This window comes from Dermacentor albipictus, chromosome 1, assembly GCF_038994185.2.
Source record: "Dermacentor albipictus isolate Rhodes 1998 colony chromosome 1, USDA_Dalb.pri_finalv2, whole genome shotgun sequence".
NCBI lineage: Eukaryota > Metazoa > Arthropoda > Arachnida > Ixodida > Ixodidae > Dermacentor > Dermacentor albipictus.
Window position 1 is genome coordinate 435,675,801 of NC_091821.1, and position 22,571 is coordinate 435,698,371.

The 22,571-nt window shown below is 47.8% G+C and overlaps 1 protein-coding gene across 1 annotated transcript in view; it reads left to right on the forward strand.

The window, feature by feature from the left end:
* The window catches only part of LOC135907742 (uncharacterized), a 30,639-nt gene that overhangs the window by 7,536 nt on the left and 532 nt on the right, over positions 1-22,571 (forward strand). Inside the window, exons 5-6 of the mRNA XM_065439473.1 lie at positions 2,991-3,164; positions 5,084-5,306. Of these exons, the coding sequence (XP_065295545.1) occupies positions 2,991-3,164; positions 5,084-5,306 (397 nt within the window). The remainder of the gene's footprint in view (positions 1-2,990; positions 3,165-5,083; positions 5,307-22,571) is intronic.

Sequence of the window (22,571 nt, forward strand, 5' to 3'; positions counted from 1 at the left end):
AAGTGAATTTTTTTATGCCTTGTCTAAACAGATTAAATAATTTTAGGTATGACTGAAGGTCATAACGTTGGCCCACTGCTAATTAAATTTTTATTATAGATTTTTCGTTACTCGCAGAGAACACAAAAACATTATTGTTTGCTGAAGACGCAGAATTACGAAGATTGAAAGCGTGCATGATTGTCAGCTACTCCAGAACGACGTCCTTTCAGTCGAGCAATGGTGCGTTGCAATTAAACTTCAACTGAACTTGAAAAATACTTCGGTGATCTTGCTCACCAGAAAGCTTGCTTCCTTAATCTTTTGACTATTATCTTTCTGGCTGGAAAGTACAATGAGTTTATCGTGTATGGGACCTTGGTGTTGACGTCTGCTGTAGTTTGGATTTTCGCTTGTATGTGTCACAACGTAGCGTCAAGTGTTCTTGGTGGGATTGCACGCATAACGAGAAATGCTTCGAACACTCTAATGTGTTGTTATACTCTATCGATCATGTCTTGTGTTCGCATGTGTAATGCGTAACTCGCTCTTTCTTACGTTTAGTGACCTAATTAAAGGAGAGAACATTTGTACGTATTGTATATGGAAGGTATATCAGGTGCCGATTTTTCTACAGCTACATTTGTATTTAGAGGAGTTTCGAGCTTGGAAACGTGTCCGATAGAAGGCTTGCGCATGGTATAATATGTCTCGTAACGTGCTGATTGGTATGCTTGGCTGTGATGTAGTTTTGTCACCGCGAGGGTTTCGTGTTTCCTGTGGCAATACGCGCAAGTATAAACATACATTCTACCAGGATTTTATATCCGCTTGTCCAAAGAGGAGATCTCAAAATATTAATAATTGATCATTATTTCACGACGACTTATTTAATTGACATTATTGAAAAACCGTGTTTCTTTTCTATTTAATGTTTAATGACTGCCAAAAAGGGTGCTTAAAATCAAAAAGCACCATGCCCTTCATTTTACGTGACAAAAAAAAAATTCGCTGATGACTACGGTATTCCCCAAGGCGAAATGAAATTTTTTTTTGTCGACATATTGGCAGGCGCGGACAATCAATTAAATTTAATATATAGGGTTTTACGTGTCAAAACCACGATCTGATTGAGGAACGTCGTAGTAGAGGACTGTTGAAATTTGGACCTCCTGGGTTCCTTAACGTGCATCTAAATCTAAGTACAAGGGTATTTGCGTATGTTGCCCCCATCGAAATGCGGCCGCGATAGCCGGGATTTGATCCCGTGACCTCGTGGACAATCTATCTCGTGTGGCACGTTGCAAAGGAGCGAAGTGTGGCGCGACTGCATGCCCCGCTAATCGGGAGATCACGAGAGTCAGCACGTGGGTGACGCGTAGGTGCGATTCACAAGAGCCGCCGCAGACACACCTCCGCTCATGCAGCGCTTTGTTTCCTCACAAACGCCGCGCGCTACTCTAGCGCCATCTCATAGCATTGTCTCGGCAAAGCCCGTCTTGCGCGACATTGGGCTTTTCATCCTATTCCTTCGCTTTCCTCCTGACGCTCGTTTCACTATCTCCGTCTTCCATTCCCAGCTGTGCTCCGCGTTCGCCTTCATCCGTCCCCGTAGTCGTTCGCTCGGTTACGAGGGACAACAGCGACGCTCCAACATGTATTATTCCGATATCAATTATACTGCAGGCGCCGTCGCCGTGGCGTTCCGCATAAAGTCCAAGGGCGATAGCACCATCATCGCGTGCCGTGTGCTATGTGTGCGAGGGAAAATGCGCGAGGGGAGCCGACGATGACTACTCAATCTGGCGCACAAATAGAGGAGAAAACTGGGAGTAAAAGCGCCGTCTTCCGTCGCGCGAAAGCCGTGGTGGCCTAGGGAGGAGCGTATTTCGCGCGCAAGGGGAACCAACGATCGCTGCTTAATCTCGCGCGCGTAAGGGAAGAAAGCGAGGAGGCAGTAGAAGGGAAGGTGGGGGGGCGGCGTTCTAGTCCGGCAGCAACAGCGTACTTTGCGTGGCCGCGCGCGTCCTCTCTTGAAAACGATTAGCAGACGGCTCAAACCCTTGTGTGTGCTCAGTTCTCGCCGCTCAGTTTGCCTTGAAGCGATAGACAGCACGAAGGTCACTTCGCTCGCTCCTGCTGCCGCAATTTTTCCAGCCAGCGTTTTGACAGCGAGTGTCAGCGAGCGACAGCGTTTTGATAGCGAGTGTCCGCGTTTTGACAGCGAGTGTCAGCGAGTGACAGCGTTTTGATAGCGAGTGTCAGCGTTTTGACAGTGAGTGACAGAATGTGTTACGTGTGCTTGCGCACGCTGACAACATGTTTGTTCATTTATTTAATAAGCGAATGTTTCCAAGGGTATAGGAGATAAAGATAATATCCTTGCTTCGTATAGCCACCTACTAATTTGCTATCCCAATCGATGCTTCGACTTTCGGACGAGATTGCGACTTTTTTATGACAACGTGCACTGTCGAGCAGGCCACTCGGCTGTTGATAGGCACGGAAATAAACCGTCCAACTCTCTAACAGCGCCGGTCAACCTTTGCAGGTTGATTTCTAAAGAAAGGCCTACATTACCCGTAAGAGAAATTGCAGTATCTAGAAAACAAAATGAATACACGCTCTAATTACCTTTCTAATTATGTACTCTATCACATATGCTACAAATTCACATGGTGCCGAGCAGTGGTAACGCCATGTATGTTTAGCAAAAATCATTAGAAGCGCCGTCTTTCATTGACTGGTCCTTGAAATGGGCTACCAGATACACTGGCGTTAAGGCTGACAGTTCAGCGGTTAAAATAAGCGTTATTCGTCAATGTACTTATTCTGCGTGCTGTCTTTCTTCTTCCGTTTTCTTTCTTTTACATATATTACAACTGTAATTATTCGCCAATGGTGTGCTTAGATGTTGATTTCGCAGTCATACTTGATCACGTGTAAACGTGCGTTTGACAAGAACAGCGGCACGTTTCCTTTGCCGTAACGCGGACGGCACTCTTTCGCAGTTTCGGCAACCGGCGCAAACTTTCCATATGCATCTCAATGATCGGCATGCCTAAGGTGCTTCTGCTGGATGAGCCGTACGACAGTGTCGAGACGACATCGCGGAAGCGCATCGCCAAATACATCAACTCTCTGCAGCATGTTGCCCAGATTGCCATCGTTCTCACCTCTCACAGGTGCGTTCCCCGTATGTTCACAGCGCCGACCACTCTCTTTTATGCGAAGCATATTACGAGAGCTCAACCCAGCTCCTCAGGCGCGGCGGTGTCTCTTTGAATACCACGTGACACCGTGACGTCACGACAGAGGAGAAGTGGCTTTGGCTCAACTCTTGCAAGATGGGCTGGGTGGGAATCGAACCAGGGTCTCCGGAGTGTGAGACGGAGACGCTACCACTGAGCCACGAGTACGATGCTTCAAAGCGGTACAAAAGCGCCTCTAGTGAATGCGGTGTTGCCTTAGAAACGAGCTGTTTCTAAGGCTCAGGCGTGCGTCGCTTGCTCAGGCGCACATTTCGTTGCCGCGCCGAACATTGCGTTGCTCGACGCTCACCGCATCCAATGCGGGGCGTCCAAGGTGAAGCAGAGTAACGCATGAATTGTTTCTTCGTCTAGCCGAACCAAATATAGCCAAGCAACAGCAGTTCACCAAGCTAAACAGTGGTTCAACAACTAAAATAAAGGCTAGTATGCTTCGCATCCTGGGCTTAACCTTACCTAAGCCACAGCCATTTTTTTAAGTAGACACTCTATAAGAAAGTCAAGTCCAATGAAATGCTCAGATAAAGGAAAATTTGTCCTAATTTAGCATTATACGAGAGATAACTCTTTAAGCATCACAATTACACTTTGAGCAAGAAAATGTGCGAGTCTTGCTTAAATTAGCATATTTCCCGTTAGTCTCCCTTTAAGCAGATGATCGTATTCAATGAAGTGAGTGCACAGCGCACAAGCAGCAAATAGAAACGCGCAAAAAAATAGAGTCATCCCGGCGTTGCGAAAGCGGATGTCTATCGAAGATGTTGGAAAAGACCACTACAAGTGATAAGGGAGGTATGTAATGCTTTATGGCACTAGAGTAATGGTAGTAGGGCAATTTTAGAGTATTGGTAGGAACCACCTTTATGGTTCCGTCACTGTGGAGTTCTGCAGCTGAGCGCCAGGAAACGGCTTCGGCTAGCAGCAGCAGAAGCCGTATTGGAAGAACATAAAATATGAACTCGGCCTTATGTCTATAAATTTAGGTGCATCGTAAGGAATCCCAGGTGGCAAAAATAAGCTGCAGCTTCAAACGGCTTGAATACGGCGTCTCTGTATTCGACGAGTGATGCTCAGGAAGTTAATGACCACCAGTCAGTTACCATATTATTGCGATTGCCATTATATGGAAACCCCAGGCGCATTTCTGCCGCAATGTCGTTGCCACCGCTAGGTCCCGCATAAAGTTCAAGGGCGATAAAGTAATCGCTGCGCGAATTATGTTGTTTGCGCGAGTGAAAGCGTGCGAGGGTGAGCTGGCCATCGTCGCTCAATCTCTCACGCGCAAGTGAGGGAAGCGGGAAGGAAGGCCGCCGTCTTCCGTCGCGCTCACACCTGCGGAGGAAGGGGAGGGTGGGGCCGCACGCTACTGCGGCGGCTGCTGCCAAGCAGCGCGCGCCCGCCCGGGTGGCGCTATATTGAAAGCAATATGCGACGGGGAGAGAGTCCCTCATGCGCTGTGTTTTCGCGGCTTAGTTAGCGTTGACGCGAGTTGCAGCACGAATGTCAATTCGCTCGCTGCTGCTGCCACGCTTCCTCACTCAAGCGTTTTGAGAGCAAGTTTCCGTGGTCATCGAGTGAGATGTGTTCATGTTTGCTTGCGCGCATGACACCATGCTTGTTAATTTCGTTAGTAAGCGAATGTTTATAAGTTTATATGGTTGGCAAAACTACTATCCTTACTTCGTATAGCTCTCTAATAATTTGCTATCGCAATGGATGTTTCACCTTTCGGGCGAAACTGCAGCATTTTTCAAAGTCCCTTAGATAAACGTAGTTTGTGGATGTATACAAAAGCTCATATTGCTGTCCATATTGTTTTTCTACGGAATGTGCAGCCTATCGGACGTGGAGTTCTTGTGCAACCGCATCACCATCCTGGGGGACGGCAAGCTGCAGTGCCTGGAGTCGCTCGCACACTTGAAGGACAAGTTTGGGAAGGGCTACACCATCACGGTAAGGACGTACCCAGACCGCCATCAGGACTTCTCCTACCACCAACACGTCGCTAATGCCGTGCGTGCAAACTTCCCCGAGGCGGAGCTCGTGTACAGCTACGAGGTGAGGCTTTAAGAAAACTGTGAAAGCATCACTTTGGGAGTGCGTAAGTCAAATACCGTGCCCCAAAGCGAAAGAAGAAGCCTTAAAGGGCCCCTGAAACGGTTTGGACAAATTTTGTAGGTGCGTAGGGTACAGCTTAAGTAGAACATTCGCACCACAATTTAAGTGAAGCGTTACGTATTAATGGAGCTGCAAGCGATTAGAAGTTACCCTCCTCCCTAGCTATGCTTTTCCTCCTCAACTCGCTCGCCGAGCGAGCGGCGCTAAGCTCCGCCTTCACTGGTTCAGCGTCACGATGCGACGTCACATCACTCACTTCCGGTTGTTTAGGAGCACGCCCCCTCCCGCGCGAGACCTCTCCACTAGCCGCTTGGCCGTCGACCGAGAGCTATCGAAGCAGCGTGCGTTGCGAGCATTCTGTCGTAGCGCCGAACGTGTCCGGTACTCCGCTAAAAACAGGCAAGCTGGTCATTTCGGCAAATGACTGGAGGCATAAACTCAAGCTGATGAAGGAACTTTAGCGTAGACGTACGTGAGCAGCCTGATCGGTCTGGTTTGCACGGTCCAGACACTTGCTGGCGCAGCGCTTAACCAGTCAAACAAAGCGCTGATATAGCTCTAACCAATGGTAAAGCATTTTAAACATTTATAAATCAACGTGTTGATGATTAAACGCCTGCGAAAAATACACACCAGCAGCAAAGAATACACTTCGTTGCTGCTACTGTGTATGGTTGAGCTCTGTGCCACCAGGTGGCTGCACCGTGCAGACCGTTCACATTTGCCCTTCTGCTCATCCCGGCACAGTCAAGCGGCCAGACCCTGTCCCCTTGCGCTTGCGTTTGCCCTAATACTGGACTCGCGGTTTGCAGGTCGCTAGGTTTGCAGTCCACAAGGCAACAAAGTCGAATCATAGTGCTCACGAAAAGACTGAGACCGACTCTGACCGCGGAGCTCTCGTCAAAATGGAGTACGTTGTAACACAAGCAGACGACACTTGTTGTGTGCCGGAAGTGCTGAAGTCTACTAAAAAACTATTCTTGTGCATTCTCTTTGGGTTATTTTCTTTTTACAAAAACAATGTAACTAACATTCCAACTATTACGAGCATCATTTGTTCACCATAAAGTTGGAAAATTATCGACCACGCGCCCTGGTCAGCCAATCAGATAGCTCGCCCATGTGACGTAATATGGGTTATTTGCATCATATGGGTAGGGGCGGCTTAAAATTCCGCCGAGCAGTGCGCTGCGATCGGCAGCGATGGGTATTTTTAAAACCTTATAATAAATTACACGCTTTACGCAGAGCACTTAGACGCATCAATTAATGATCAGAAGAACCTACACTAACGACTCAGTACGTTTGTAGAAAATCGCCAAAATCGTTTCAGGGTCCCTTTAAGAGGAAGCTTTAGCTCGGGCCCATCTCCGACGCGGCCGATTCGAATACATGTAAAACACAAGAACGCTTTCATGAGCTAACCCCTGGAGCAATCTTGGTGAAATTTTTTTGCATTTGAGGAAGAAATGTAACTTATAGTGGCTGTTGGAAGCGGAATTTCGATTTGGGGCCTGAATTTTATTACAAGAATTTTCAAAAATACGAAAGATCGAAAAAATATAGAAGCACGAAGTTTACACATTCATAGCTCTGCATCAGGAACAGATATCCCGGTTCTGTAAACGGAATCCTTTAGATCTCTCAAAGCAGATCACTTTGATGTGTCAACTTTTATCTTACGTGAATTTCTTACGTGCTGTACAAGCGTGCTGCAAAATCTGTATTTCCGTATTGCTGAATTTCGGCAGATTTTAGGGCAACACATTAATCCTGTCCGATTTTAATGTACTATGAGACGCAGTTCGCAGAATTGTGCTATTATTTTTCCTTGCTGAGTGACAGAGTTGTAAATTTGATAGTTTCGATTTCTGAAAAGTTTATATTTTGATAATTTTTAGTAAAACATTGACGACAGAAATCGATAACTCGATGCAAACAGTCACTAGATCTTACGTCTTTCTTTTATATGCAACAAACCCAGTCAAATTTGGTGCTGTGGTTGCCGAGAAAAACAAATTTTCATTTTACATGTATATATGTAGGAGCATTGGAGCTAAAGCTTCCTCGTACATAGACCCTCCCGAATCGTGCGCGATAGACGTGACGAGGCGTTTGTTACAAGGTAATGCCAATGAAATGCGAATTCCATTTCATCTGGGCATTTCTCAATTCGAAAGAAAGCTTTTGCATTTAACTTACAAGGGTGATGGTTTGGGCTAGTTGGTTTTCCATGAGAGTGGGTGGTGCAGCGCTAAGCTTGACAGGGGACACAGAAAGAAACGAGGACGAACGGTGACTGCCAACTGAAATTTTTGTGAGTGATACAAGGTGCTATATAGAAGGAACAGAGGGATAACTACATTATATATATATATATATATATATATATATATATATATATATATATATATATATATATATATATATATATACGGAGGAGATGGCTTGTATTTACTACCTCAAATAAAGAAATTATATCTCAATGTTATTGAAAGTGGATGAAAAAACTTGGCGCAGGTGGGGAACGATGCCACGTCTGATATGAATAATAAAAATCGGGCTCCTCGCTTAATCTCTTTCCTTCTCGTTCATTACATAACGAGAGTCTCGAATCCGGCAACATTGATGCCATCTGGTAGCGCATGCGGGTTTACTGACCAGGTGCTTTCACCCCAAAAGATCACGTACTCGTGGCTCCGGCGGCAGAAAGGATGTTCCACATCCACCACCAAGGTTTGTGAGTGGTGGCGTTGGCTAACACTGCCAGTATTAGTTCTAGTAGTAATACATATACCCCAGAAAGTGGATGGGAAGACGGCGCAGCGGTAGCTCAATTGATAGAGCATGGCACGCGTAATGTGAAGACGGGGGATCATTACCCACCTGCGGGAAGTTTCTTTCATCCACTGTCCATTCCTTGAATTTAAAAGGAATTAATAATTACGAGTAATTTCCCCTATGTCGTCCACGGTGTCTTTGTCTGTTGGCTACCTATGATAGGATTAATAAAAATTGAGCCTCTCTTCTGTTAACTCCCTTCTCGTTCATTATATATATATATATATATATATATATATATATATATATATATATATATATATATATATATATATATATATATATATATATTGTGAAGAAGAAGATGCGCCTCGCGCCGCGGCTCGTCTCGGCTCGCGCTGTTGACTGCTGGCGTCCGTTTGGACAGTGCTTCGGGCTGCTTCGCCGTTCCTGGTTGCTGTGCCGTTACATTAGGAGCCGCCAATAAACCTTTTCTCAATTGGTGGAGGTGCTGGGACTCAAACCCCGTCGCTTGAAACCCTGGAGCTGCGATCACGAACGCTACCACCCGCCATGATCGACAGCTCCTCCCAAACGGCACCGACGCCACAGTCCTTCACCTGCACCGGCGTTCCACGACAACGGGACCCCAAGGTCTTCAGCGGTGCAGACGACGAAGACGTAGAAGACTGGTTTGCGTCGTATGAACGGGTGAGCGCACACAAGTGGGATGATCCCGCAAAGTTAACTCATGTCATCTTTTATCTGGCTGGTGTTGCGCAACTGTGGTTTCACACCCACGAAAGTGACGTGCCCACATGGTCAGTCTTCAAGACAACCTTTACGGAAGTGTTTGGCCGACCCGCTGTTCGCAAGCTCCGTGCCGAACAGCGCTTGCGCGCCCGAGCACAGCAGACGGCGGAAACGTTCACAAGCTACATAGAAGACGTCGTGCACCTTTGTAAACGAGTCAACGCCGCAATGCCCGAAGCTGAGCGCATTCGCCATATACTGAAAGGCATCGATGACGGCGCATTCCAGATGCTCCTAGCCAGGAATCCGCGCACTGTGTCTGAAGTTGTCAGCCTGTGCCAAAGTTACGATGAGTTAAGGAAGCAACGCGCTTCGACTCGGCGTCCTTTGGGAAGCGACGACTTGTTGGCGAGCCTTGACAACATGTACGACCCATCCTCATTCTTTCAGCGGGTCAAGGACTTTGTGCGTGAGGAAGTTGCCCGCCAACTTTCTTTAGTCCCTTTCACTCAGGAGCCCACCTCCCGTCTTCCAAACACGCTCCGCACCCTCATTTCCGAAGAGGTCGCCCAAGTTGTCCCTTCCGCACCACATCAGCCGCCTGCAGCCGTGAATCTCAACTCTACGCGGGCAGTGCAGCCTGTCGCCACGCCTCTCACCTATGCGCAGCCAGTCCTGCCTGTGGCCGCGCCTCTTACGTACGCCCAGGCAGTACGCCGGCCTCCACCGGCGTCTTTCGCGACCCAGTCCCAACCGCTGCCACCGGAAGCCCATGCTACACCTTGGACCGCACCGCGAGCTAATCCTTGGCGGACCCCTGACAATCGACCCATCTGTTATTCTTGCTGCACTCCCGGACACGTCGCCCGATATTGCCGCCGTCGTCCTCAAGCGTTCGGCGACGCCTCGCGGCCCTTCCAGTACGGCAGCCCGCCATTTCGCCAATACGCCGCTCCTTCCCCCCAACCGTATGCTCGTGCAGACATCCCAGAATTTCCTTCGCGTCGCTCGCCATCCCCTCGCCGACGCTCGCTCTCCCCCATGCGTCGGCGACCCGCACCACCTGACCAGGAAAACTGAACGTCGCAGTTCAAGAGGCAAGAACTGCGCCCCATTCGAACTGTCAAAGTCCTCGCGCCTCTCCTGCTAACGTGGTCGAAATTTGTGTAGAAGGTGTTCCTGCATTCGTTCTTGTGGATACCGGCACAGCCGTTTCTGTGATAGCCGCCAAACTGTGCCGTTCGCTGCGCAAGGTGACCACGCCACTTTCTGGACTGTCGCTTCGTACGGCAAGCGCGCAGCCCGTCACTCCACACGCAGCCTGTACTGTACGTGTGCTTATTCACGGCATTGTTTACATCGTCGAGTGTATTGTTCTTCCCACCTGCTCGCATGACGTCATCCTCGGATGGGACTTCTTATCCAGTCATAAAGCCGTGATCGACTGCGCACGCGCCGAAGTTGAATTTTCCCCTTGTGACGCACCCGTGGACGAAGATTGCGACCGCCCTTCTAAACTTACCGTGCGCGAGGACCCCGATATTCCACCTGGCTCCTTCGCCCTCGTCCCCGTCTTTTGCGATGCCATCGCTGATGCAACGGTCCTCTTCACGCCGTCCGACGTCTTCATGAGCCGTAAATCTCCCCCACTACCCTTCGCGACGCTTGACATGGCTGGCGGCTGCAGCAATATCTACTTTTACAATCCCCTCTGTGCGCCTATTACGTTGCTCGTTGGTGAATGCCTTGGCTTCGTGGAACTCCTCGACTCTTCGTCTTTGGTTGACGTCCCTGGAGACTCTTTTGACGTCGAACCCGGCCAAGCATTTTCGATGTCCGCGCTTGAGGAAACGTCCAGGGTTGCGTTCTCGCATGCCATCGCCGATACCCTCACACCTGCCGAACGCGCCGACCTTCTTGATCTCCTGCACAAATTTAGAAGTTCATTCGACGTTTCCCAACCTCACCTGGGCCGCACGTCGGAAGTGCAGCACTACATTGACACCAGTTCACATCAGCCGTTACGTCAACGACCGTATCGCGTCTCTGCCGAAGAGCGTCGTGTCATTACCACCCAAGTCGAAGATATGCTGCGCCGTGATGTTATTCAACCTTCGCACAGTCCCTGGGCATCTCCTGTCATTCTCATTCGCAAGAAGGACGGGTCTATTCGCTTTTGCGTCGACTACCGTCGGTTAAATAAGGTAACGCGCAAAGACGTCTATCCTTTGCCGCGCATCGATGACGCCCTCGACAGTCTTCAGGGCGCAGAATTTTTCTCGTCCGTTGACTTGCGTTCAGGGTACTGGCAGGTCCCCATGGCTGCGGCCGATCGCCAGAAAACCGCGTTCATTACGCCTGACGGTTTATATGAATTTAAGGTGATGCCTTTCGGGCTTTGTAACGCCCCTGCCACCTTTGAACGACTCATGGACAACACGCTGCGTGGCCTCAAGTGGTCTATATGTCTGTGTTACCTCGACGATGTCGTGGTTTTCTCGCCTGATTTTCCTACTCACCTGCTCCGCCTTAGACAAGTTTTGACCTGTCGAACGAACGCTGGCCTTCAACTCAACCTCAAGAAGTGCCGCTTCGCCGCGCGAGAGCTCACCATTTTAGGCCACGTTGTGTCCAAGCACGGCGTTCTACCCGATCCTGCAAAACTTCGAGCAGTCGCCGAGTTTCCGAAGCCTCAGACCATCAAAGAACTTAGAAGCTTCGTGGGCCTATGCTCATATTTCCGGCGCTTTGTTCAAAATTTCGCATAGATCATGGCGCCATTGACTCAGCTTCTACGCGGTGACGCCACCCTCTCCTGCTGGTCCCCTGCATGTGACTCCGCCTTTGCTACGCTGCGTCGTCTTCTCATCTCCCCACCTATTCTTCGCCATTTCGACCCGTCAGCTGCAACTGAAGTACATACAGATGCCAGCGGTGTCGGTCTCGGCGCCGTACTCGCCCAACGAAAGGCGGGCTCCCCCGAATATGTAGTCGCCTATGCGAGTCGCACACTGACGAAGCCTGAGGCCAATTACAGCGTGACCGAAAAAGAGTGCTTGGCTTTAGTATGGGCACTTGGCAAGTTCCGACCATATCTGTACGGGCGCCCATTCGACTTGGTCACAGATCACCATGCGCTTTGTTGGCTCGCCAACTTGAAAGATCCCACTGGCCGCCTAGCCCGTTGGGCACTACGCATCCAGGAGTACGATATTCGCGTCGTCTACCGCAGTGGACGCACACACTCCGACGCAGATGCCTTGTCTCGTTCACCTTTACCTCCAGACTCGGCCTGCGCAACAACTTCCGCACATTCCGTGTCATCTCTCGACACGGACTCCTTTGCAACCGCACAGCGTCGTGACCCGTGGGTCGCTTCTCTTTTCGACTATCTTTCTGGATCGTCGACCATCCCTGTATCCCGAACCCTTCGACGCCAAGCAGTTCATTTTGCCATTCGTGACCAGCTGCTGCACCGACGCAATTACACTCCTGAAGGTGGTTGGTGGCCTCTGGTGGTTCCCCGCAGCTTAAGGTCTCAAATATGTACCGCTTTCCACAACGATCCCCAGTGTGGCCATGCCGGAGTCTTCAAGACGTACGAACGAATTCGCCACCGCTACTACTGGCGCGGCATGTACAATTTTGTACACAAGTTTGTTCGGTGCTGTCTTGACTGTCAACGCCACAAATCGCCGCCTTTACGCCCATCTGGTGCCTTGCAGCCGCTCCCGTGCCCTGCCACACCCTTCGATCGCGTCGGCATCGACCTATACGGCCCGCTTCCTATGACACCAGACGGCAATCGGTGGATCGTCGTTGCTATTGATCATTTGACACGCTACGCCGAAACTGCTGCTTTACCAAGTGCTACAGCGCGGGATGTAGCCTCTTTCGTCCTACATCGCTTCGTGCTCCGACACGGCGCCCCTCGGGAACTCCTCAGCGATCGAGGTCGCGCCTTCCTCTCCGAAGTCGTCGAAAGTTTGCTTTCAGAATGCCATATTATTCATCGGACAAGCACGGCAAACCATCCACAGACTAACGGGCTCACAGAGCGATTTAACCGCACACTTGGTGATATGCTCTCTATGTACGTGGCATCTGATCATGGTAACTGGGACCGCATCCTTCCATTCATCACGTTCGCGTACAACACCGCGATCCAGGCCACTACGGGATTTTCACCTTTCTTCCTCCTGTATGGCCGCGAGCCCACGCATACCATCGACACGATCCTTCCGTACCGTCCTGACGCCTCCGAGTGTCTACCTGTTTCCGACGTCGCCCGACAAGCCGAAGAATGCCGCCAGCTAGCGCGCTCCTTTACGGCAGAGCAACAGCAGCGCCAGAAAGAAAACCGCCTCGAAACGCATCCAAGCACGACCTACGCTCCAGGCGTTCTTGTGTGGTTGTCGGTCCCTTTCCAAACGCCGGGGCTTTCCTCGAAACTCGTCCCAAAATTCGAAGGGCCTTACCGAGTCTTGGAGCAAACATCCCCGGTGAATTTTCTCATTGAGCCCCTGTCACCACCTGAAGACTTGCGCCGGCGTGGACGTGACATTGTCCACGTCTCGCGTCTCAAGCCCTACCACGACCCTCTGCCTCCCGATTCTTATAGCGCCAGGATGGCTCTTTTTGTCCGGGGAGAGATTGTGAAGAAGAAGATGCGCCTCGCGGCACAGCCGCATCGCCAACGCGCGGCTCGTCTCGGCTCGCGCTGTTGATTGCTGGCGTCCGTTTGGACAGTGCTTCGGGCTGCTTCGCCGTTCCCGGTTGCTGTGCCGTTACATTAGGAGCCGCCAATAAACCTTTTCTCAATATATATATATATATATATATATATATATATATATATATATATATATATATATATATATATATATATATATATATATATATACAAAAGAGGCCATCACTGCTCACTGGTCACGTTGCCATCGCCCAAGAATGCGAACTCCCTTCGTGATAAGGCCAGAGATGGCTTACTTATGCATGGGCGTCAGTAAGCCATCCAAGCTTCACGTGCCATCTAGCCGATTCAGTGATTATGCGCGTTCGAGCGTCCCTGTGTGTGAAGATTACTTTTGTGTGCAGGTAGTTGTGTATCGAAACCCCTTGAAATGTGGCGCATGTAACGTGGGTCAGACAGGAAGCTGTCTGAACGATTGTCTCCGTGAACATGCAAATAATGTTAAGAATGGAAAATAACGGTTGCTAGCCCTGCATTGCAGCGCATGCGGATTTACCCCTGTGTTTGGAAAAACAATAGTAATCTTCACATAGGGGCGATCGAATAGATAACACTGAGATAACTAGATGATGCATGCATTCTATACAGGGTCCTGAATATTTGGCTGCGCGTGTTAAAAAAAAGATTTTGCACTCACTGCTGCGCTGTTCTTGCTCAAATTTCGAAAAATGATCGCATTGTGTTGTCGACTTTGTTTAGTATAATGCTTGGCACAATTAGTCACCTGTTCTTCAAGACAAATATGAGAAACTGTTTTCGCTTATGAGAAAAATGACGTCTGAAAAGGCGGCCCTGGCACAGACTTGTGTTGCCACCTGCCAGCAGCAGCGAAAAGGAGCTGCTTCAAAGACGAAACGGCATCTTGAAATCGCCCGCTTACGCGGCAGCACTTCCCCAACCAACTGTTCCGTGACGTCGTGGATTTTGACAGCGTCTGCTACGGCCTTCTTAAATTTTTTATCGCTAAACATGGACTCGATTGTATACTAAATGTGTCAGAAACAGACCTTAGCAAGTTTCGAGAATTTTCGCTTCGACGAAAGCGGCTCAATTCAGATAGCACATTTACAACCGTGACGTAGAACAGATGTACCAGCCCTGGGTTACCGGCGCAAAATTAACGAAACTAAACTTAATCCAGTATAATTTATCTATATAAACTTATTTACTGTTTCTCCTTAATTAAGCTACACTGTTGGGCTAGCTGATAATTCATGACTTGGTTATTTAACAGGGCACTTTAAAAAATCGTGGACAAAAAAATATAAAGATCAGGGCATGCAGCATGTGCCAAATTTATTCAGTGCTTCCTTTTTTTGTGTGTGTGCGTGTGCGTGTCCCTGTTACGTTCCAGTGCGCTACCTATATATGTATATGTATATATATATATATATATATATATATATATATATATATATATATATATATATATATATATATATATATATATATATATATATATATATATATAGTAGGCAAAGAGGGTTTCTTCAGGCTACCTTTCAAACGTAAAGAACTTGAGTGGTGCTACAAGGTAAACAGAACAAGTATTTACTTGTTCTGTTTACCTTGTAGCCCCACTCAAGTTCTTTATATATATATATATATATATATATATATATATATATATATATATATATATATATATATATATATATATATATATATATATATATATATATATATATATATACGAAGCTTTATCTCGAGGGAACACGTGGAATGTTTGCAGCGATGCATAGAAAGATATTAAAACGTGTTGCGTTATTAAGGTATAAATAGCACGTAGTAAAGTTTGGTGTTATGCCAGTGCAGACGCATTGTTAAAACTCTCACAATGTTTTCGCGCTGCCCCGAAAAATCTAACACGTGGTATGAATTCTATATTCGGGGAAGATTGGCGGAGAATTGTGGGGTGTATACCGGAAGCTGCAGAAGCAGATTTTATGAAGCTCGCTGGAAGTTTGTCCAGTGTGCTGAAGGAGCTCAACGTTCCACAAGTTGACATTCTGAGCGAATAAGGGGGATAGTATGCCTGATTCGTGGGCGATGTTATGAGAGCATCAGTTTATTATATGGGATTGAATTATACGACTTGAAAAAGGTGCTCAAAGGCGTTATATGGCCGTTAACAGATATATGTTTACCCGTGTCCCGGAGAACTCTGCGTCACACTTATATAACTCTGCGTCACAGATTATAGTTGATGAAGACATGGGGGAATATAAAGTTTAATGTGTGGTGAAACGTTAGCGTTTCTTCTGTAACTATTAACATTAGGAAATAAATACTAAAGCCTCAATTTCTCTATATCTTCACGTGTTATACGAGGTTCGTAGTCGGTTTCTCCTGTGTTATTCGGGGAATTGAATGAAGCATAACATGTGTAAACGTCGTCAAAATAAGGGGAATGCCTAGGGTAATGTGCAGGCGAAGTACAGGATATATGTGTTAATTACAGTCTTTGCAATAACTTACGTATCCAAGTGCTCCGGAACGCTACAGGGATGTTTAACGAATAGAGCAGAATTTAGCCCACTGTACCGGGAGAATCGACACTGCCATCACGAAACAATTTGTGAAATGAGTGGTGGTGGCGAGGGGGTGGACGTTATGGCCGCTGAACATCCGAAGGAAGATGCCTGTTGTTAAATTCTAGCCATTGTAAAAAATTGCTTCAACGGGAGCTTGAAAGCGGGAGTCGGCAGTAATTCGCTGTTTCCCACGGTCTTAGGATAATAATTGTACATGCCATCAAATTCCTATACAATGGAAATGGGGGCCCATATTAGACATTGTGTATGAATTTTTAAAAATTTTTCTGGCCTAATTGCAATCATTGCAAGTAATTTCTCAATACTCGAGCGTTTCCCGCCTATTTTCATGCGTTCCGCGAGGAACGCATGAAACTGAAATGCAAATTGAAACTGAAACTGAAACTGAACGACGGACTTGTTAATAAGGGGGGAAGGCAATCTGGAATGTGTCCGCAAAGTTCAGAGTAGGTGGGTCAATTGCGACCTTTCGAGTAATTTACGTGTAGAAGTACTCCGGAACTTGATAAGTGTGTTTTGCCAACATCGCAGCATTTAGTTTAGTCCACCTTCCGATAGCTGATATCGAGACGAAATTCGTTATAGAGGAGGAGGACGGGGGTACGTTATAGCAAAGGTGCATGCATAGCTAAATGTGTCTTCATCAACTACAGCCTTTATGATTACAGCCGTTGTAAGTTATCCAGTGCTCGAACCGTTATGCGGCTGTCTCCGGTATGCTTCCTAATGTTCCGAGAACACTACCACACGCAGTGTTCATACTTGGTGAAAATTGGGGGCGTGTCATGTGCCATGTCTAGCAAAACGTTAACGTTCCTGGAATAATTAGGAGGTTTAGAAATAATCACTGAGCCGTCGTTTTCTCCCTGTTATCATGCGTTATGTGAGACGCTTGTGGTGTGGTCGATGAACTAAGCGAGATGGTGCGCAAACTAGCAACTCACATTAGAGCTGTTAGATCGAGAATCATCCTGTCTGTATGTGCGTGTTTCTTCGTGCGTGTCCTTTAAAGAGCTACGTAGCACGTCTTCGAATCGGTGAACGTACCTTTAGCATTCTGCAAATGATTATGGTGTATTTTACTCCACTCATGCATCATGTTTGTGAAATAGTGATAGCTGGGTAGGTGTGTTGGGCTGCAGAAACCGCGGCCCAGTTCTCGACGCGATGGCTTGCTCAGGACGGCCACGTAATTTCTCCGTCTACAGTGACAAAATAGGTTTAAGTGACGGTGTCTGTTTGGTTGTGTGGCAAGGTCCTACCCCACTTTATTACCAATAGAGAGGCCACCTTGGGCACAACGCCCAGTCGTGAGATTTCCAGCCCTTGTATGAGCGCATTTTGCCTGAAAAGCAATTACATTTGAAATGTGAGGCGCCGTCCAAAGCAGGTGCATATGTACGATGAAAATTTTGTCTAGCGCGTTTTTTTTTGTTTTCCGATATTATTTATATGTACACTGCAAGGGAATTTTCGCCGTAGGCGTCGCTGTCGCCACCTACATGATATTCCGTATAAAGTCCAAGCGCGATAACGGCAGTGTGCCGTATGCTGTGTTTACAAGTAAAAACGTGCGATGGTAAACGGAAAAGCATGGTGGCTCGATGTCGTGCGCGCGTGGGAGGAAGGCGCGGAGGAAGCGTGCAGTCTTCCATCGCGCGCAAGGCAGCAGGGAAGCGTTCAACTCCGGCGGCGGCTGCATACGGTACGGCTCGGGGTGTCCGCGTGGCCTCAATGTTGAAAGCGGTCTGCGGTAGGTACAGTCGAGCGCGATTTGAAGGTTATCGCGCGAGCGTCGACTGGGAACGCGAACAGCGCCATGGCCCAGAATTCTCTGCCGAGGCGCGGGAGGTATCAGGCCTGCTTCCCTCACTCTTGTTGCTGTTCCTTCAGCAGCGGTCACACCCTGCTGGGCTATCAGTTTCTTTCTTTTTCTTTTTTTTTGGTTCTGCGAACAGGCAGTGATCGCAGTGCGCACGACGTATTCTTCGGTATTATCTGAAATTGGACGTTACGAAGCTGTATCTAGCCTATGTAACGTCATTGCTGCTGAGCCAGGAAGAATGGGTGACCAAGAACATTAGCTTAAGCCCGCGAAGATACGAGGTAACCAAGTCCACACTTTATCGCAACAAATGGAAAGCGTAGAATAGAGAGAAAGGGCGGTGAGTTTGTCCCGGGGTGATGGTTGTTGTATGTAACAGCGAACGAGGGAGAGAAGACTGCGAAATCATGATTTTTCCTGTCCCGAAACCGGCCGCCAGGTGCCTGGAGTGCTGGCCTGGTTGACGCTCGCGCGATAACCTTCAAATAGGACTCGACTGTACAGAGTCTAGGCGCGTCGAGGGCTGATGGCTTTGTGTAGTTTGTGTTCTCGCCGTTGTGGACTACATACGTAACGACTGGCAATAAGTAAAGCTGTGACATCATGTCCCTCTGCAAGGCAGCAGACAAGCGGAGTGGCTGCAGCGCATCGGACTGTCACTATCCGACTGACCTCAGGATTTGCGCGTTTTGCGACCCCTCCCCCCCGTGTCATTTTACAACAGAAGCTTTCTATCACAATAGCGTTTCGCGAGCCCAGCATTGGGGTAAACGCAAGCGCAAGGGGGACAGGGCCTGGCCGTTTGACCCTGCCGTTTCACGGGATGAGCAGAAGCAGAAACATAATGGTTTGCGTGGTGCAGCCACCTGGTGGCAGAGAGCTCAGCGAAACACCGTAGCAGTTTCGAACTGTATTCTTTGCTGCTGGTGTAACCTTTTCGCAGGAGCATAGTCGTTGAAACGTTGTTTTGTAAATGTTTAAAATAATTTAAACTTCGCTAGAGCAATATTAGCTCTATTTTGGCTGGTTAAGCTCGGTGCCAACGGGTGGGTGGATCGTGCAGACCGACCAGGCAGCTCAAGTACGCCCGCGCTAAAGTTCTTTCATCAGCTTGAGTTTATGCTTCCAGCCATCCGTCGAAATGCCCAGCCCATGGTTATCGCAATACCAGACACTTTTGGCGCCGCGACAGAATGCTGGCAACGCACCCTGCTTCATAGCTGTCGCTTGGGGTCGACTGCCAAGCAGCTGGCGGAGAGATTTGAGAAGCTTCGCGTGCTCGCTCCTAGAGAAGCGGAAGCAGACGACACGAGGTGCCATCATGACGCAGAGCCAGTGAAGGCGTAATTTATCACGATCACTCGGCGAACGAGTTGAGGAGAAAATTAATGGTATGGAGGAGGGTAACTTGTGATCGTTCGTAGCTCTCTTACTATGAAACGCTTCGCACAAACTGTGGTGCGAACGATTAATGTTACCTGTATCCTACACGTCTATAAAATTTTCCGGAACTTTTTCATGGCCATTTAAGGAATGGTTCATACCACCGTAAATAAAAAAAATTAACGCGGCCTCCCCATTACGACGAATGAAGAGAAATTAAATTCTACGCAGGAAGCGTAGAATTTCGTTTTATGATTTCAGGTGGTGAGCGGCAACGGAGCCAGCTGTGAAAAAAGACGCCGATGCTCGAGCGATGATAGTTGGTGATGATGACGACGATAGTTTCCTCTTGGCAATGAATGGCTCGTGCCCCTTTAACGGGACACTGAAGGGGAATGCTAAGCCGATGTAGACTGTTTAACCACCATTCCAGAAACATCGCAACGCTTGTTTCGTGCAAGAAAAGACTTCGTTCACGAGAAAATTGCATCTGAACGGTCGAAATAGCTTTTTTGGATTTGAAATCTCCCGCCACCCAACCGGGGGAGTGGTGACGTTGCATACGCCATCACCACTCTTTCCTGCCGTCAGTGGGTAAAACGGCATCCGAGAGACGGCGGTACCGAGCCAAGACAGAGCGGTGGATTTGCCGCTGCAGCTGCTTTTTGATCAAGTTGCGTACACCGTTCGAGCACCCCGCGACATCCCATGGAAGTTGAATTCTCTGCAACTTGCAATTTGTGCGAGTTTCGGGAGCCAGCAAAACCAGCACAGCACTACGCGATAACGAAAATACTGAAACGCGAAACCGTCGGCGGCGCGTATAGTTGAGCGAGAACGAAATCTTTCGACCGACCGCGTCGTTGTCAAGGGTAATTTCGATAAATTCTTGCTTTCTGAAAATGAAATAGAACTGGGCAAGTAGCATTTTATTTCGTCTTATAGTACAATACAAGGATGTTTTTTGCAACGAGTGGTTCAGTTCTATATAGGGACAGAATTTAACTGAGGAGTGCTTTCGTCATCGGGCGAGTACTTGAATGTCCCGGGGGAGTCTCTAATCATGACCTGCATTTACATCAATTTGTCGGCTATTGAGGCTCGGTTTGCGATAATAATGACGCTTTACCCGATTCTCGTGCACTAATCCATCACTGTATCTTGACTGAATTTTTGCCTTTAGTGTCCCTTTAGGCACTGAGCGGCAACGGAAGGAGACGACGACGACGAACGCGTGAGCAGTGGCGCGAGCGCGTTCGCGCGATTGCGCCGAGGTGTTCCAACGAGCTAGTTCGCGGGTTGTTCGCGGGTGCCGGTGATGGCCTAGCCACATGCAGCTTCGCTGCAAAAAACAAACAAGCAGAAAACGCCGCCAATACCATTCTCCTGATATAACGCAGGACCTGAACTATAAACATTGAACCTAGAAAACAGCGCTTGCCCTGTTATCCTCCTTCTCGTGTACCCATCATAGTTCCGCACTCATCTCAAATACCACAAGACGCGGAGTGGCAGGGAAGGAATTCGCTAAACTTGTTGCTCATAAGTGATATTTCCTACTGGTTAGCCGCTTTCGCTAATAATCTTTCAGGATTGGCTGGAATGCTCCCTTAAAAACAAGCCTAGCCTAAATCTTTTTTGTGTGGGTGTGAATATATATGGGCCCAACACTGCTCCTCAACCTGACCCTCCAATATTAGGCTTAAGTGGCCCCCGCTGAGCGCTGAAAAGCTCGGAAACCTCGTGTTGTGGTTTTAGCACAGAAAACCTCATGGCGGCATTTGGGTCCCGTCCGTGAATTACCAGGTGTATACACCTGGTGTCATCTACTGAGTGCTACATAATGGCTGCAAGTAATATAATTACACAACTGGCAACCTTGAACCTTTGCCGCAATTGCTTGAATTCATATGCAGCGTCCGCAACGTTAAGCTTCCACCCTGTAACAACCCCGAAGGGTTAACAGTGTTTGAAAATAAATAAATAAATTGTGGCGACGAGCGACCACATAGACCGGTAAAGTATCCGGCTCTCACAGGAGAGGAAGAACCGACAGTCGATCTCTTACCCCTGTATTCAGAAATGCAACTCAAATCGAAACCCATGCTTGACTTGATTTAGATGACGCCTGGCGTTAACATGCCCAAAGACGCTTACTGCGTTTCTTTCGGCGCGTTCACGATAGGCGTCACTTAGATCAAGTCAAGCATAGGCCTCAACTTGAGGTGCATTTCTGAATACGGGGGTTAGCGTAGTATTCTTTTAACTAATCTCTTTCGGAACGCTAGCCCGTGCCGGAGCGTGCCAGCCGCTCGAGCCTCGTGTAGACACGAGCGTCTACGTCATCTCTCGTCCGACGCCGATGCTGCTGCCGCTACAAGATAAATAAATAAATAAATAAATAAATAAATAAATAAATAAATAAATAAATAATAAAATGCACTATGCTAACTACGCAAATACTTTATTGAGAAATACCTGGACAGAGGAGGCCACCCACTTTTGGGCTCAAGAAGCCTGGTCTAATAATAAAGTTTATTTCTCTCTCTCTCTCTACCTTGTTACATTCCGCCATTGTTGTATGTATATATAGTATATATTACCTAACATGTTTATGGTTAAATTATGGGTGGTTAATATAATTGTAGTATACACTAAATTGAAGAAACTAGAATTAGAGGGCGACGTTATCTAATATTACTTGTAGAGCGTTTGCGTTCCGAGAAATTCATGAGCGATTATGGCGTTGAATGCGTGCGGATTTCACATTCAAAGGCCAGAGTCCCGACATAAAGATAAACATCACCAAAAATATCAAAATGAAGCTTGGAACTAGTAATACGCCCCAAATTAGCGTAAGGTTATGTACCGAGCCGTAATAATTAAGGCGTAATTAGCGAAAAAATTCCGGAACGAAACACTGACGCGCTTTTTTAAGGGTGGCGTGACTAAACAATAACTGTGGGCCGATGCCGGTGTTCTAAAATGGAAGAAAATATTGTAAACGTTTAGTAAAGGACTTTATGTGGGAGTAATATGGTAATAAATCTCGTTAAGGTGACAGAAGTGACGTCAAGGTGGCTCAACAGCGGCTGACATCAAAGAAAAAAGAAATATTCCGGGGTAGCCTCTCTTCCCTTTCGTATAGCCAACAT